General features: G+C 48.1%; 1 protein-coding gene across 2 annotated transcripts in view; it reads left to right on the top strand.

The window, feature by feature from the left end:
- The first annotated feature begins 7,850 nt into the window (after positions 1-7,850).
- The window catches only part of LOC144133255 (potassium channel subfamily K member 1-like), a 140,232-nt gene continuing 131,172 nt past the window's right edge, over positions 7,851-16,910 (top strand). For both annotated transcript variants that reach the window (XR_013315021.1, XM_077666176.1), the window contains exon 1: positions 7,851-8,422. Coding sequence is in view for 1 of the 2 variants with exons in the window: in XM_077666176.1 (XP_077522302.1) it covers positions 8,248-8,422 (175 nt within the window). In the remaining variant the exon portion in view is untranslated. The remainder of the gene's footprint in view (positions 8,423-16,910) is intronic.

Genomic DNA, 16,910 nt, shown 5'->3' with positions numbered 1-16,910 from the left:
TTATTTCTTCGTTTGTGTCCAGCCGTATCGTTATGTACACCACTGTCGTGCGAATGTCGCCATTAAACTGATTAAGGCCGGCGCGCGTGCGGGGCAGGCGCCATATTCTTATCATTTGCGCGGAAAAAGAAGCCGGGAAGCGTGCATGGCGAAATACGAAGTTCACCGGCGTAATCAATCGCAACAAATGACCGCTCGCTCTATTTGCGCTCAATCGCTGGGCCGCGACCACAATTGCGCCCAGCGGAAAGGTTCGGGAGGCGGCGTATGATGGTGGGGTGCAAAACGCTACACTCTAAAACAGAACGGAGTAAAAAAGGGATTAAGCCTTTTATGAATCGTGTGTGCGCTAGAAGACAGCTTAATCCCTTTTTACTCCCATATGGGTGTAGTGTTTAGAGTGTAGTTCTAAGGACACCGCGTCTTTTCAAGCATATACGGAAACACCGCGCAAGCAGAGTCACCTTTAGAAAAAAAAAAAAGCTTGAGCCACGCGGCCGAACGGTTGGCAGGAAGAGATCTGTCGCGAGGAGAGACTCGGTTCGGTTTGCGAACGGCTGCGCCCTCCGAAGAGTGGAGTAGAGAAGAAAAGAATAGATATTGAAGCATGCCTCTTCTTGCTTCTGCATGTTGGCTTTCGCTGCGGGTGACCGATCGCTATTCATCCGAAACTCGATTCTATAATCTTTTTATCCGAACACAGGTTGCAGTCTTGTTAAATATACGCGAATTAAAAACTGAGAAGACACTTAACCTGCGCCTTAAGGAACGTTCTCCTTCAGCGGCCTATGGTACTCTTTGGTAAAATGTCGAGAATTGGGCCTAGTTGGTGGTCCATGGTGGATCAACACGCTTAACTTTTTACAGAATGAGGTCAAGACACAACACTGGTTCTGTGAAAAGTTAAGCCCGTTGAACCACCATGTCCTATTTGCGTATCATTTCGCAGACACCCATATTTGCCCATATATGCGCAATTGGTCAACCTCCACTTTACATTCATAAGTACCACGCCTGGCGCACCGGTGCAACGAGTAAACGATGCCCCGCTACCCCGGCAGGTTAATGTTTCCAACGCAGCCACCGGTGGCGCTTGTGAGACGCAGGTTGTTCTTCCCGAGCAACCTCTCGCGACGAGTCGTTAATGCCACGTTCCACGGTGGGCAGGTTGTGATGACGTCACAAGGTCACGTGACATAAGCGGCAGGTTTTGTGGAGAACGGCAGCCTTGACGCTCACGCGTTAAGACCCCCGAGGACGCTTCGACGGGGCCCATAGCTCGATATACTCGTCGGAGGCTAACAAAGCAACAGCCTAGTGGCAAGCAAAGAATGCTTCTACAGTAAGAAAAATAAATTAAGAGAAAATGAAAATAATTTTTCATTCTTCACTTGCATCTCTTTTTTTTATGCACCAAGCATAGGTGCAAATGGCGGCGGTTCAGAAACAAGTGCTCTCCCTTCGTCAGGCAGGTTCGCTGGCGTTCATGAAGCGCGCGCTGTCATGCTTCGGAACGGCCAATAATGGCCATCTATTAATTAACTGACTGATGGATTTTTAAGCACTAGAGGTAGCCCTGCGGGCTATGAGAAAGGACGTAGTGGAGAGCTTCGGATTATATTTGACCGCCTGGAGAGCTCTAAAGTTCATGGACATAGAGCACAACAAGAACAGTGGCGTTTTTTTCTTCTCTTTTTTTTTTTGCACCTCCATCGGAGTGCTGCAGGGATTCGATCCGGCGGCCTTATGAGCTCGTCAACCGAACTCCAGACCCACTAAGTCACTGCGGGGGCGTGGAATGCACTACATGTATATACTACATGTACTACATGTATACTACTAAGTGTACTACATGTATATATTTTGTATTTGTATTATTTCTGTAGCATTTGTAGTATTGTGTTACGGCGACAGTCATTAATGTCGCGAAATCCGAGCTGGTCGGGTGCGCGTGTTCGCGTGATTACGAGATGTGTGAAGAGGAAAGATTGAAGAAACATGCGCTGGCACGATGGCTGCGAGCGGGCGCAGAGGATGCTAAGCTAAGGAAGCAAAAGTGGAGAAGCTGCCACGTAAACTGGAGAGAGGCAGTTTACGGGTCTTTCTAAGAAACGAGGAGAGAAGATACGGAGAACAAGCTCCAAGAATGGTGCGCTTAATTCACTGTGCTGGCCTTTGACGCCTGCAAATAAGAGAGGGTTTTTTAATGCGATATCATTAGATGCTTAATGGAGCCCAAATGCGTCGTCGGTCATAAAGCTCGCCCGTTGGCTCGAGTGAAGTGACGTCACCAGGACGGTGAGTGACGTCACTTTTAGCCCGACAAAAACAGGAGGCTGGAAGAAGAACACAACTCGCACACACAACGCTGCTGTTGATGATGACGAGGACATAATCTTCATTGACTAACTGGTGGAGAATAAACCCCCACTAAAATCTTCGGTAAAAAGCTGTTGATTTTCAATAAACTTGGGCTGAAAGCGATTTACAGAAAGCTGCAGCTTTCTTGAAAAGTACTACTTATTTAAAAGTACTACTTAACACGGTTACAACCAAGAATCTTGTGTGAAGCCTCGGAGTAACTCGGGTTAGCTCGGAAGAGCGTCGCGCAAGCTGCAGCGAATGGGAGGGTGACCTTGGCCAAACGCATCACAGCAACAGCCCATGCAGAAAAAAAAATATTGCCGCGACTGGGTTTCGAAACCCTGGTGGCGCGAGCAAATCAGCTTCGTTGGCCACTGCACGAGAGCAATATGCCTCAGCCGATCATGCCTTGCGTTAAACTACAACACACACTCGGCGCTGTGCATTGCACATCGTCGTCTTCATCAACTTCTATCTGCGGGGGCAAACAGATCAGATCAGCTTAACCTCGATCGGGGCTTAACCGGAGTCTAATATCATCGCTAGACATGCCGACTACCCAGCAATAAGCCAACCAGGCTAAACACATGCTTCTGCAAGTCTACTCGGCTTATAGCTACGTTAAAACCCTACCACATTTTTTTTTTGCGACGACGGAAAGATCATTTCTAAACCGCCTGCCTACCGTTGCAAAATTTATAGACAGTGTACAGACTGTCCATAGACTTCTGTCTATAAAGTATATAGACTGTCTATAGACAAGTCCTAGAGAACCGTCTAAAAGCAGTCTATACACTCTAAACAGAAAGGAGTAGAGAGAAAGTAAGCTGTCATCTAGCGCCCTCCATTTTATAAAAGAAAGTGCGCTAGGGGACAGCCTACTCCCTTTTTACTCCCATATAGGTGTACCCGTGTTTAGAGTGTAGGCAACCTATAGATTTATGGCCATACACTTTTAGCAGACTTTTGTCTATAGACTGCAAATAGACAAAAAGAAATATCTATAGGAAGGCAACAGAGTCCATACGAAGTCTATAGACTGTCTGTGGACCATTTTGATTAGGGTAACGCGTCCTTGTACTTTTTCCGTCTTCGCTTTCTGTCAAGCACCGCAGACAAGCAGTCGAAATTGAGACCACTCGACAGCTCTACACAGCACACGCAACAGGCATCGCAATCTCGTAAGTGAAAAATGGAGCACCGTGGCGTCTCGTAAAAGCGAAGAAAAGCGCCACCTCTTTAATAATTGTTTCCGCGACACGCCCGGCGGGCCCGGGGCTGCTGCTTCCGCCAAGTTGTTTACGCTATCCGCGGAAAGAGCCGAGCCCGTACATTTTCATTTTCGCTCTTGCGTCGCCACAACACTCCCTGCTGCTTCTTGCAGGAGCAGACCCCCCCTTGGTACTCGCTATTTAATTTATGCGTTGGCGGATATATGATATGCAGGCGCCCGGAGTCCCAAGCAAGCGCACGTCGCCTTTTGTGCGGCGATCTCATTTGCGCGCCCCTCCTCGCCTCGTCGTGCGACAGTTATGGAAATGCGCCGCGCTGCCATCACCGAGATGCGGCCCTTATTGATTATGTTAACGAATTGCTCCTCGATGCAAAACACCGTACGTGCGAGCACGCTGTTTACACAGATTGGGCGCGTCCGTCAAGTGTTTGTGCCGACGATAAGACTCGCAGACGAAATGAACCGAGTGCTTGCACGAAGGATTTATATCAGTCCCTTCCTTGCATAAGTATTTGGAGGTAAACCCCCGTTTCGTGATTGGATTGAGGGATTACAGGTGGCGTTTACGTACCGTACTTCCGGGGTGTGGTGAGCATTTCAAGATGGAGGGCTCGTGGATTTAATGTGGCGGAGTTCTATTACGCGATAGCATTATACAGCCCGTTCGGTCGAATAGCCGTCGGCGTAGTCGACACCACGTGTCGGAAATAATTGGGGGGCTGCGTAAAAAAAATCGTATCATGGTAATTTGCGGTTCTATTCATTGATGATTGATTGGTGTGTGATAGACGATGACGAGTTAATGAAATAATCGTTATTAATTGATGAATTAGGGAAATGAAAAATAATGAAAAATAGGAAAAGGGGGGTTCAAAGGTGTCAAAATGCACAGAATAAGAAGCCAGTGCTTTATTATGCTAACTGAGAAAATTGGAGTGCGTAATTAGTCAATTAACTAACTGAAACAACGAAACGAATGAAAAATGCCTTCAAAGGTGTCAAACTGCTCACAATGAAAAGCCTACCCCACTACACTATCGCTACATACCATTAAGGCGGAGCTCAAGTGCTCTCTTAAATTTTTCTTTAGAGGGAGTGAACTGAAATCTCTTAACGAGAAAAGAATGTTATACTCAGACTAGAGTCTCGTGAGGGGAGAACCGATGTTTCGGGGCCGACTCGGCGTCTTGTTCAGGGTAGCCTGGATGGGGAAAGAAAGGTGCTTCTTGAACATTCTTTTTCTCTTTGTGGAGATGATGGTCGTAACACTATTGGTCTGAATAAAGGACTTCAGCCATGTAACCACAGCGGAGTGTAATAAGATTACACAACAGCACCGTTTGCCTTTTGGGATACTTTTATGATATGCTTCTTTTGGGAGAAGGGTGAAATTGTTTACCAGGTGCTGTAAACTTGCCCTATCGAAATAATAATAATAATAATAATAATAATAATAATAATAATAATAATAATAATAATAATAATAATAATAATAATAATAATAATAATAATAATAATAATAATAATAATAATAATAACTGGTTTTTCGGGAAAGGAAATGACGCAGTATCTGTCTCATATATCGTTGGACACCTCAACCGCGCCGTAAGAGAAGGGATAAAGGAGGGAGTGAAAGAAGAAAGGAAGAAAGAGGTACCGTAGTGGAGGGCTTCGGAATAATTTCGACCAACTGGAGATCTTTAACGTGCGCTGACATTGCACAGCACACGGGCGCCTTAGCGTTTTTGCTCCATAAAAACGCAGCCGCCGCGGTCGGGTTCGAACCCGGGAACTCCGGATCAGTAGTCGAGCGCCCTAACCACTGAGCCACCGTGGCGGGTCCCTATCGAAAACCAAAGCATAATTTCTGTGGGAAGAAGATATTTTAATGCGATGTAGCGTTAAAGGCCCCGTTCTTCAGAAAATTCGGTGTCGGCGTCGTGAGCGCGAAAATCTCGAGCATGGCTTTGGCAGGTGGTCCCCAGAGAAACACCTTGGAGACAGGTGAACCGCCTAGGTCACGTGACCTTGCGGCGTCATCACAACCTGCCCACCGTGCCAGGTGGGAGTTTATGATTGGTCGCTCGGGAAGAGCAGCCTAGGCCGCACAAGGCCCACCGCTGGCAGCACCTGGCAGTGTCGCATTGCTTAACCGCTGCAGCACTGCGCCAGGAGAGGTGTGATGACTCCCAGGGATCTATAAATGTTAAGTACAGATTCACCAAATCCGCATATATGCGCATTAACCCATCACGCTGTCGCGTCATATCCTAAAGGCAGAGCTTAATTGTCCCCTCCAATTTTTTTTTGTATTTTGGGAAATGTGCTTTTATTAACAGAAACTTTTGTAGTAACAACATAACTTCTTGTGCTCTTTAGCTCTCCTTTGTCGAGGCTGCAAAATTACGAAAAAATACTACCCTTATGCAGAAAAATCTGTCTTTACGACAGGACGACAAACATTTTGTCGTATTTTGGGCACAATTCTATTGTTATTTCTTGATTTGGTGAACTGTATTAAGTTTTATTTTAACGACAATACCAGTATCGGAAAGGTTCTTGGATGTTTACGGCGCAGTATCAGTGGCCATAATGGTGTGTCGTAATAGAAAACTTTGTGACGTCACTCCTGAAGTCCTGTAGTCACGTTCTCCCTAATGAGAATGAAGCATTGCTGTGTTCACTTGCCGCCCTGTGAGAACGTGGCCTACATTTTTTTTTTTTGCAAGGGGTGGATTCCATCGAGAATGGGACCTTTTTCAAAATCCGGCAAGTGGGCTTTTTCACATGCCTGAGTTGACCGAAAACAAGGTAGCGCTTCTTTCCCTATAATTAGCTAAGAAGGCTTGAAGGAAAAAAAACTTGTGGGGGGGGGGGGGGCAACACGACGGGTGCATCAAGTGCGGACGGAAAAGAATTAAACGTATTTTTTTAGGACACAAAAAAAAATTCGCGGTTTTTGGCGCTGTGGTTGCCAGCGGATGGTTTCCTATCTTGTCATGTGCGGATTGCGGGAAAGCCTGCTTGCGGGATTTTGCATTTAGTGAATTTAGTGCAGTCAGTGGGAGAGAGGTGTAGCCGACAAGGATGGGGTGTAACAAAATGAAACAGAAAAAAAGGAAGAAATGTTTTTGAAGTAAAACAAGATTGGACCAAACCGATATGTATGGTACCACGGTATAAAAAGCAAGGCGCAATACACAAGCCACCGAAGGTGTCTTGGCACTGTTATCTGGGGCTTGACTTAGTGGCAAATATAATGATGCGTCTTTAATCGAATTCTATTGTTCTGGTACTGATGTGAAATAAATGCACACACGCGCTCACGCTGCTCTATCATTTTGTTGATGATATAAAATTAAATGAACACGCTTAAAAAAGCGAGGACACGGTGAACCATGAGGCTGGCTGTGCCATCTCTTCGCGTTTATTTTTTTTTCGTTTTTAGTTTCTGATGGCATTCTCTTTCCACAACAGGTTACACCAAAACGCGGGAACGAATTACCACCCCATTCCGGAGCTCCTCTTTTTTATTCGTTCTCACTCCAACTGCTGCAAGACGCTTTGCAAACCGCAGCTCAAACTCCACGAAGCAACACCTCGCCGTGTAGCGAGCGTGCTGCAGACGCCGCGTCGGCTTTACGCCCGACCGCATCCGAGAGACGGGCCCGCCGTAATTGTTATTTGCTCGGTTGTCGGATGAAAGCGAGAGTGGCGCGGCGAGAAGGGAGAGAGAGAGAGAGGGCGCGATTGTTCCCCGAGCCGATCCGTAGTCGACAGGCCTTCAGCCGATGCTGTCACGACGCGCCGTACGGCGCGTGGGCTAACGGACTACCGCCTCGCCGCCAACTCGTTGCGGCAAACAGCGCCGGACGCACACAGGCCTGCCGGCTTGGCTTGGATCGATTCGCCTCGCGGCTCGGCTTCTTCCCAATGCGCCGCATTCTCTCCGCGGTACTCCCTTTTATTTCTCTTTTCGACGCCCGCCAGCAGCCGAACACCCCTGTATTGGGAGAGCAGTGCCTCTGTCGGCCATTTTGGGTTCCATTGACTTCTCGAATCTGGCTTCTTGAGCTAACAGGGCTGCTGTCAGCTTGCCTTTTCGCAACGCTAAAGCTTGACGGAGGGCAGCTGAGGATCGCTGTCGTTATTCGGGGGCCGATTAAGGCCCGCAGTGTACGCGGTGAAAACGCAGCTGCGTTCAATAGCGTCGCTACTCTCGCGACTACCGTGACTCCCGCGCGTCCGTAGCGTCGGCTCCGTCGTCAGCCCCAACGCTGCCGCACACACTGCAGACGTCGGGAGCGGGCCAGCGTTTTCGTGCGGGGCGCGCTTTAGTGTGGACCGTTCGTTTTGTTCGCGCATGCGAAAAAAGCTGCACAAGCGGTCTGGGAAAGGGGAGCGATCGGCCGGACGTTGAAGGCGCGATGCCCTCGGAACCTGCGCGGCGCCGGCATTGCACGGAAGAGCCTCAGCAGCTGAGCAGTGACCGCTCGCTTCGGAGCCGTCGCCGGCGGTGCGTCCTCGTCTCGGCGGCGGCGTGAGTTTGGCCGCCGGAGCTTTTTTCTGCCTTCGACCACGGTCGACTGAGCCCGTGCGCCGCCGGCGAAGGTGCAAGCGAGTGAGGAAAACCCGGCCGCGGCCACGAGATGCGGCTGGCCCGGAGCAGCGTCCGCCTGCTCGTTCTCATAGCGTTCTACTTTCTGTTCATCGTAATCGGTGCGTCCATCTTCTCGGCCATCGAAGCACCGCACGAGAACTCGGTGATCCGAAAACTGAGAGCCAAGCGAGCCGCCTTTCTCGAGGAGCACCCGTGCGTCAAAGGCGAGTTGGCTGCTTTTGTACGCCTTCTTGAGCATTGCCTGGCAACGTGACCCGTGCACGTCGCAAACATGCTAACTGCTTTCCCTGCTACCTGCGCGAGAAACGTGTGAAACAAGACGTCGTAGGGTGACTTGACCACGGTCAGTTTACGTCAGGCCGCACCGAGTCAGCCGTTTTTAAGTGCATCCTTCGTAGCGATGTCGAATTCAACTGCGGATGTTTTGTTCGATGTATATGACGGGGGGCGAGGCATTGAACGAACTCGAACAGCTTGCCGAGTGAAAAATACGGAGTGGTATCGCCGCACCTGTTGACTGCAGTTTGATTCAGGGCAGCTTTCCGAAATGTCTGGTGGCAGCTGTGGACGGGTTTTTATCTCTTTCTGCGTTAATTATTCGGGCGTAAGCAAACAACGGGCCGCTGGAAATAAAATGAAGGATACAGCTGACACGTAATAGAAGCTTGCTTTTTTTTTTCGGCAAGAGCTCACGATCGCTTTTCTGCAGCGGACTCTCTACATTTAACATCAGGCATGCGTCACACTTCATTCCACCAGGCCGTGCACTATACTCTCATCTTTGTATATTTTTTTTTGTGAGTGTCTGCTCGTGGCAAGCGAAACCATGTATACTGCGGCTGCCCGTCACAAAAAATCAGGACGACTTCTCAAAGCATCACACTTTCAGTGAAACAGACATAATTGGAAACCTCTGCACGCATCTGCAGTCGGCATGTAGCAGTAAAAAGAAAAGAAAAAAAAGTGTGTCGCGCGTTGCTCAAGAAGAAAAAAGCGCTGTGTGTTGAGTCACAGAGCGCATTCACGGATGAACCCGCGTATATAGGCTGAAGTTAATCACGCCTATAGCGCCCCAATCAAGCTGCACGTGCATTGAGTGGTGCCGAAGTTCGAAGTTGTTAGCTCTGGATTCATCATTTTATCCACACAGTTTTTTGCAGGGCAGAATGGAACAAGCCTCCTCCAGCTTAGCAGTAACGCGGTGGTTTGTGCTAGTTGGTTGATATTCATAATGCAAACAAGTTTCGCAGCATGAATAAAACGCACACAGAAGACAAGGAACAAACAAGGAACAAACAAGCAGCACAGTCAGGTCTTGTTCGTTGCTTGTCTTCTGTGTGCGTTTTATTCATGCTGCGAAACTTGTCCAGCTAAGCGCGCTGATTTACTGCCGTGTGACGTCAAAGAGAGAGCTAACTCCACGCGATTGCACAAGCTGTCAGGCATACGAAGGAACAGACGTAAATAGTTACCGTGTTTTTGAGTGGTAGTGCTTGTGTTGTGTGCGCTCTGCGGGAAACCAGCTTGACTGCTCTGAAAGCTTCAGGATAAAAACGACTCACAAACCAACACCAGTACCTTAATTATGAAGATATGTGCCTTCCAGGCAGCACTTAAAACTGTCTCTGAACCGCCACTGTATGGTGTATATAAGACTCGCCTGCCTCGCATGTTTTCACAGAATGATACGTTCTGCGTTTAAACAGCCTATACGTAGTTCAGATGGTTAGAGCCTATTCGGCATCTATAACTTCAGCAATGCCTGAAATGGAGAGTAAGTAGCATAATTATTATTAGTTATTTATTAACGTCTCGGTACGAGACCTTTCCATAGTGGTAACAGTGCTTTATGATGCACGCACACTGGCATTTGGTTTGAAAAAGCAGATTATTAACGCGTACATGTGAAGGCGGGTTTCTTGTAAAGGATAGGAAGTACACCTCGCTACGCTCACACACTGCATGCTCAAAGTCATCGTATTTTTCAATTCGAGATCCGAACAACTCTTTCCTTCTTCACTCGACAGCGGCAGTTTAGTTTTTTCAACGCATGCTGGCGTTGTTGGGATCACGGCTGAATAAAATTTGCACCAGGGCGTTCCAAGTCCCAAGTGTCGGTAAGTCCGCGGTTCGACTTGCAGCGCGTTCGGTAGCAAATTCTTATATCCAAAGACCGTTCTTCGGGCAGTACTCTAACAGACTCCGGGGTTAACTGGCTGCAATGTGCGCAGCACCGCGCATAAAATCATCTCGCGTTTGAACATAAATGTTGCCTGTTATCGCGCGCGCCTGCGGTACAAGCTTTCCTTTCTGATGAGATGTTATGGCTTTCTCTCGTCAGGTGCACACGCCGCGCGCAGCGTCTGCGGAGAGCATCAGATTGCTCCAATCACCGCTCGTTATGTGTGGCTCGGCGACGCGGTGAACGACGTACCTGAAAGCAATTACGGCTTGCCTCATTAGTCGGCAAGTTTGCAGGTGGTTGGTCCTCGGCGTGCTGATCAATGCCCGCCATGTTGACTCCGCGTTTTTTATCTCCCAGCCGCGCTTTGCTTGACCAGCTTGCGTCTATAATCATCAATTATTGATTCGTTAAGGACCCTTCACAGGGTATTACATAAGGGGGGGGGGGGGGGCGACGTATGTAGGACAATACAAGAACAAAGTTAAAGAGGTTGAAAAAAAGAACAAATCTAGTAAAACGTATATATAAGCATACAATGAGGGCAATTACGACAACGATTACAATCAGTAACATCAAATGAGAACACAATTAAAACAGTTGCAAAAAAATCAATCGAGTAGAGAAGTACTTAGTGTTTTTAACAATAAACCCGCTGAATTATCTTGCGAGAAGACAGTAGGAAAATATTTTATCCAATAGCCTGAGTAACTGTGTTGACGGCACAAGTTTACCGTTGGGGAGAATAAAAAATCGAACAAAGGGGTCGCTTGAGATAAAAAGCCTCGTATTTTCTTTCTGTGAACAGTCCATTCCGGTTAAAACTCGTTATACAAAAGCAAAAAACCTGTAATTAAATTAGTGAGCAAAAGTAGGATATGGGCTGGTATGCGGACACTCTCCTGTGCCGAGGCTTCGCGTTAAATTATGCGTTAGCCCGAGAAGTTCGTATGTTGTTGTATATAGCAGAGGAGCACGTATATACGCACGTAATTTTTTTAATTAGTTACCTTAACGCAATTAGTTTCGTTTGCCGGGAAGTGGACCGGAATTTCCGCGTAAAAGTTGATTAGACCGGCAGCTTCGAGTTTAGCTAGAGGCTGCCTATAAACAGGCGAGCCGAGAAGCGCAGCAAAATGTTCCTTCTCGTCTAAAATTAACTTACGAGCGAACAAGCAGACTTTCATCGACAACTTTATGAGCGCACGGAAAAAGAAAACCTCCTCTTAAACAGTTCCGGTGGTCGTAACTTGTACTTTTCTTTGCTCAACCTAAATTCTCATCCGCAAGGCAAACGACAGTCGTTAATTTTTCTTACGACAAGGCGAGCCCAAAATTCTTAAAAGCGAACTTGCGCCTTTTTCCGAAAGTGCAAGACTCTTAACGCTCTGGAAACTTGCCACTAAATCTTTTGTAGTGATTTGCTTCTAAATGTACTTGGAAAGTGAGTTCTAAATTCGAGTCTAAGGTCGCTTCGTAACTACTACTAACTTTGCATCGCAGATCCTTTCTAAAGCCGTCTCCCTGCGCCAATCTGATTCTAGTTACCATCGGCGCAGCCCCTTTGTATGCAGAGCTGCAGAAGAGGGGCTAGCTATGGCTTGCTGAATCGATCAAACATCGCAAACCTGTGCGCGAAAGGCGTGAATGATGAGAACAAGAACGTCATAGGGTGTACGACTATGCAACATGACTTCGCAGTTCCCTGTGAATTTCTTTTCCTAGTCCTTTGAGTCTTCGCGCATTAGTTACCAAGTCTGAGCCTTTTCGATCGGCGCTCCGAAGAACTGTGTGAACTGTTCTGGATGCCCGAGCCAGGTAATGAAACTTTTCCAAGTGAGTTTATACGAATAGAGAGGGAGAAAAGCGACTTTATTTGCAAAGGCGCCAAATTTGCGAAGCACCCGTTTGCATTAATCCTATCTAATTCAGCTTTTCTACATATACCAGTTAAGTACGTTTCTCCTTGCGAGCTATACAGGGTGTTTCATCTAAGACTTCACCTAGAAGAGCGGTTTTTCGGCATATCATTGTCAGCGGTGTAGTACGTCAGAATACAGCTAAGACATGCGATTCTTAGGTCATGCTTTACCAGCTTCACTAACCGTGGTGGTGTTGGAGGTGGGCGGCTGAAACTTTACTAGACACAGGGGAGTTTAGGACGCGCAGGTCCTTGGGCCCCCGCACGACGCTACTGCACTCAAACGTTCATGTCCCGGAGGCTCATGACGCTGGCAGCCCCGCCTGTGGCGATGGCTTGCTTGGCCGGGTCCTCGGAGCGCAGTATAGGGTCTCCCAAGCATCCCAAGTGGTAAGATGTTCCAGGCCCTGCGGGGGAGGATCCGCCGGGCAGAGGAAAAGGATATGATCGAGAGTGGCTTTGGGGTGGTGGCAGAGGGTACAGGAGGGGTTTGTGTGGACTTGGTGATAGCGACAGCTTATATAAGGGGAGGGTAAGGTGCGTGTTCGGAGCCGCCTCCAAAGTGTCTGGTGATAATTGTCGAGGGAAGGATGGGGTGGGGGGTAGAGCCGACCGCTTGGCTTTGCAGGCCTGCATCAGTTCAATGAATTAACGGCATGCCGTTCTTCCTATTATTTTTTAAGCAAAACGTTCTGTTATAAATTAGGTAAGTAAAGCAACACTAAATATACAGCCATGAGCTTGAACTGGACGATTTTATGCAAATGCGCGTGTTATGACAACAAATCGGCTGAGAAAAGCTTAGTGTAAGAAGCCAAATGCGTTATTTTAAACGTACAGTCTTGGTCAAAAGTCTTAATGCCACAGCTGCAGCGAAAATTAATATTCCTAGAATGCTCAGTGTAGCGGATCGCTCAAAACGCAGTTCAAGCAGAAAGCTTCTCTACCGCAAGAAGAAACCTTCTGCTAGCATTTCGAGGTCATTCGGTCTTTAATAGCGCCGTAATGGCTCTGTTATGCGGCTTGAGGCGAAACGCCTTTGGCCTTAAGACTTTTGACCAAGATTCTACGTAGTTGCCAAGCATTGCCAGGCGGGTCCGATACCACACTAGGCGGCTCGTGCAGTCAACCAAGCCAGATTTCCCTACGTTCTCTCCGCGCCAGCCGCAGACCGACGTTTTGTTTTTGTTTATTTTTTCTTTCGCTCTTTCACCGCCGTCTCGTTAAGCTGCAACTCTGCCACGCTTAACTAAACTGCGCACGCGAACGCCCCCCAGCGCTCGTTGTCGAGTGTCGCCGCCCATGGCGAGCGGCGTAGACGCATGCACGGGGCTCCTCGCTATGTTTATTATTAAATAGGTCCGGGCAAGTTGCCTGCCTACTACTGGCCGACCCTCGGCTGCCTCCTCTGCAGAGTTCTCGGGCGACAAGAATGATGGCGCCAAAGTATACAGGGCAACCGCGCGCGAGAGGCTTTCTTGTTCGTGCGCACTCTTTATAACAAAACAAAACAAAAAATGCTCCCTGGCAAGTGCTGAAAGGGCCTTACTCAAAGATTAACCGCCTGTTCCGCGAAGCACCCGCTTGCAAATGCGGAGTATAGCATAAGCGATGCTGGCGTCGGTGAAACCAGAGCGCATAGCTTTGCTCTATGGACCTTCTCTCTTGGTTAGGGGAAAAGGGGGGGGGGGGGGCATACATTATTGAGTTGCGTGATCCCTGCAAAGCCGCCGCGTCGCTGCGTGGCATGAGGATAAGGAAACAAAGTTGCCATTCCCTAACCACGCAACGAACACCGTTCAGCCGAAACCGCCGTGCAACTGCACGCTGGAAGGAAAACAAAAGTGTAAAAAAAGAAAAAAAAAACGGGAGGGGAAGACCGGCTGCGGAAATGTGCAGGCATTAGCCGGGGGAGGGGGGGGGGGGAAGCTTTTAACGCGACCTCGGTCGACGCTTTCATCCCAATTGCTTGGCTGTCTTATTTCCGTCTCGCGACCGGAGCCCTATTTTATATACATCGGGGTCGGGATCGCTTTTTATTCAATGAGTTATGGGTGAGTAACCCCCGCGCCCGTGTGGAGAGGGGATCAATGTTTCGTGGCGCCGATATCAAGGTCGCCGGTTTGGTTTGTGAGTTCACCTTCCCCGTAAAGTGAAAGATTGATGGGGGTGAAATACAAATGAGGGCACCAATTGTATTAGCGAAGGTCTCGCTCAACCCAGCATTGCTAGAGCAGCGCACAATAGGGGAGTAAATGTTTCTGAACTCGCAGCATTATATCGTTTCTGGTCGTGTACTTTGCGGAACTTGGTTTATTGGTTTATTTGGGCTTACTGTACCAAAGCGACTCAGGCTGTGAGGGACGCCGTAGTGGAGGGCTGCGGAAATTTCTACCACCTGTGGTTCCTTAACGTGCACCGACATCGCACAGTACACGGCCTTTAGAATTTCGCCTCCATCAAAGTCTTTAAAAAAAAAAGATAGTTGTTTGTGGAGATAAAGAACATTAGTACTGTGTAAGTAAAAACTAGTAAATTAAGGCTGATTTGTGGGACGTTATAAAACGATAAAACTTAGCAGGCACACTAAGGCGCACAGATGAAATTAATAGCAAAATTCAAAATTATGCTATCACTTCCATGATGTAGCAACACTCTTTTAAGAATTAAGGCCCTACTAAGAACTATAGGGCCGGCAGGCCTGGTAGTTGCAGTGGTCGATCTACTGCATGTCTTCCGCTTCTCGAGAAGCCGACGTTTTGCTTCGAGAAGTGTGTTGCAATACTATGTCAGCATTTGAGGTCCTTTTTGCGCGTGGAAAAGTAATCTGAACGAAATAGTTTGGTCAGGTGGGTAGCAGATAACTAGTGGGCTTAAGCTGGTAACTTCGAAAAAATCCCCATAAATAGAGCGTGTGGCGCCCCTTAGCAGTTTCATCGTCACCGCTCCAGTGTCAATGGAAGAGAGGACGTTATGTGAACGCCTCGTTACATTAGTTGTAAAAGTTGATAGCTGAAACAAGCTAATTAATATTTTAACTTGCAGGTCCTTTAATCGCCTTGTCCTTTCTTTAAAGTATTTACTTCGGTCGCTAGCAGCCTTCGCGTTCCCAGAACGAACCCTCGTATCGACTGCCGCCGCGGTCGGGTTCGAGCCGGGAACTCCGGATCAGTAGTCGAGCGCCCTAATCACTGAGCCACCGCGGCGGGGCAGGGGTTTCAGAACGATGTCGTTTTTGCGGTGAACCGTACAGTGCTTCGTTACAGTGTGTACGCCTTCGTACCGGCCAGCATTAACAGCATTCGTGTCTGCCTGCCGCGCGATCGCGACGCGCCCCGTGAATGAACTCACCTCCAGCGGTGGCATTTCGGAGCCCAACGCAATTTGACCCTCTGCGGGATGCGCGTGTCGCAACGGCAGAGTCTGGCAGCGTTTTCCTCGTGATACTGCTGCTGCTGTTGCTGATAGGAAGAAGGAAAAGGAAAGAGCACGGGCCTGCCTACTGGCTCAAGCCGAGCCACAATCGCTGCCGCGTGCTGAGAGTAGGAGGGGTAAAGGATAGGAGAGCGAAGAGTGAAAGAAAAGACGCGCCGCGCTAATATGCCCCGGGCCGATCCCGGAGGCAGTGCAATACCAGGCCGACCCGTGCCAGAGTGCTTCAAGCCAAGCACTCCGCCATTATCCAAAAATAAGTTTAATACCTTGGGTCCAAGCAGATATTAAATCAGGTATCAGATATCTATGTATACTATCGTAAGGTAAGGTAAGGTAAGCGCTTCAGTATCTATCGTGATACTGAAGCGCCTGTGCCGGGGGCTTTCGAATACAACGCCGCAAATTTCGCGCGGCCGCGCGCGGCTTCTTTCTTCCTGCTCGGGCCTCGAATATTCGCTGCTTTTTCCCCGTCAGAAAAGGGAGAAAAAAAAACAATAAAGGACGCCACCGCGAAGAATAGATGGTATCGATATCTTTTGTGCGGGACCAGTTTGAACGGTCGGTATATCGCGCGCCGCGACGTGACATGGAAACCCTGCGTTCAGTTGAAAACATGAATATAATACAAGCGCGCCCTCAAAAAGCATCTTAGAAATCTGTGTCCGAAATGTTCCCTCTGTTCGTACCCCTTTCCCCTTTCTGAATTCGACAAACCTCCAACGTTCCCGGGGCTAAGTTTCGGATGTGCGGCTTACGTTGAAGAATGATGTTATTTTCTTTCTTCTTCGTGAATTAGCTTTTGCCTAAATTGTATTTTCCTTTGCCTAATACAAAACGAATGTGTCGCTGTTTATATAATATCCGTTGTGTATTGTTCAGGTTGCGCATCTCTTATTTCACATTACTATGCACTGTGTGTCGCGCTCTCGAGCGTATATATGCTTCTGCTTTCTTGCATACAGTGGACGGAGTCTAGTTAAGCAACTGCAGCTTTTTGCCTCGCCTTCCCTGACTATGATGGAGAATAAATAAAAATCAACAAGCTTGCCGAAATTACTTGCATTAAAGCCTGTGTCGTTCGTAACGCGGATGTTGCGCTGGTTGCTTGACGTTAACCACGTCTACGCTGTGCCCATGTTCATAAAAGATTCTC

This window comes from Amblyomma americanum, chromosome 5 (genome assembly GCF_052857255.1).
Source record: "Amblyomma americanum isolate KBUSLIRL-KWMA chromosome 5, ASM5285725v1, whole genome shotgun sequence".
Lineage (NCBI taxonomy): Eukaryota > Metazoa > Arthropoda > Arachnida > Ixodida > Ixodidae > Amblyomma > Amblyomma americanum.
This window is presented reverse-complemented; position numbering and strand designations above follow the sequence as displayed.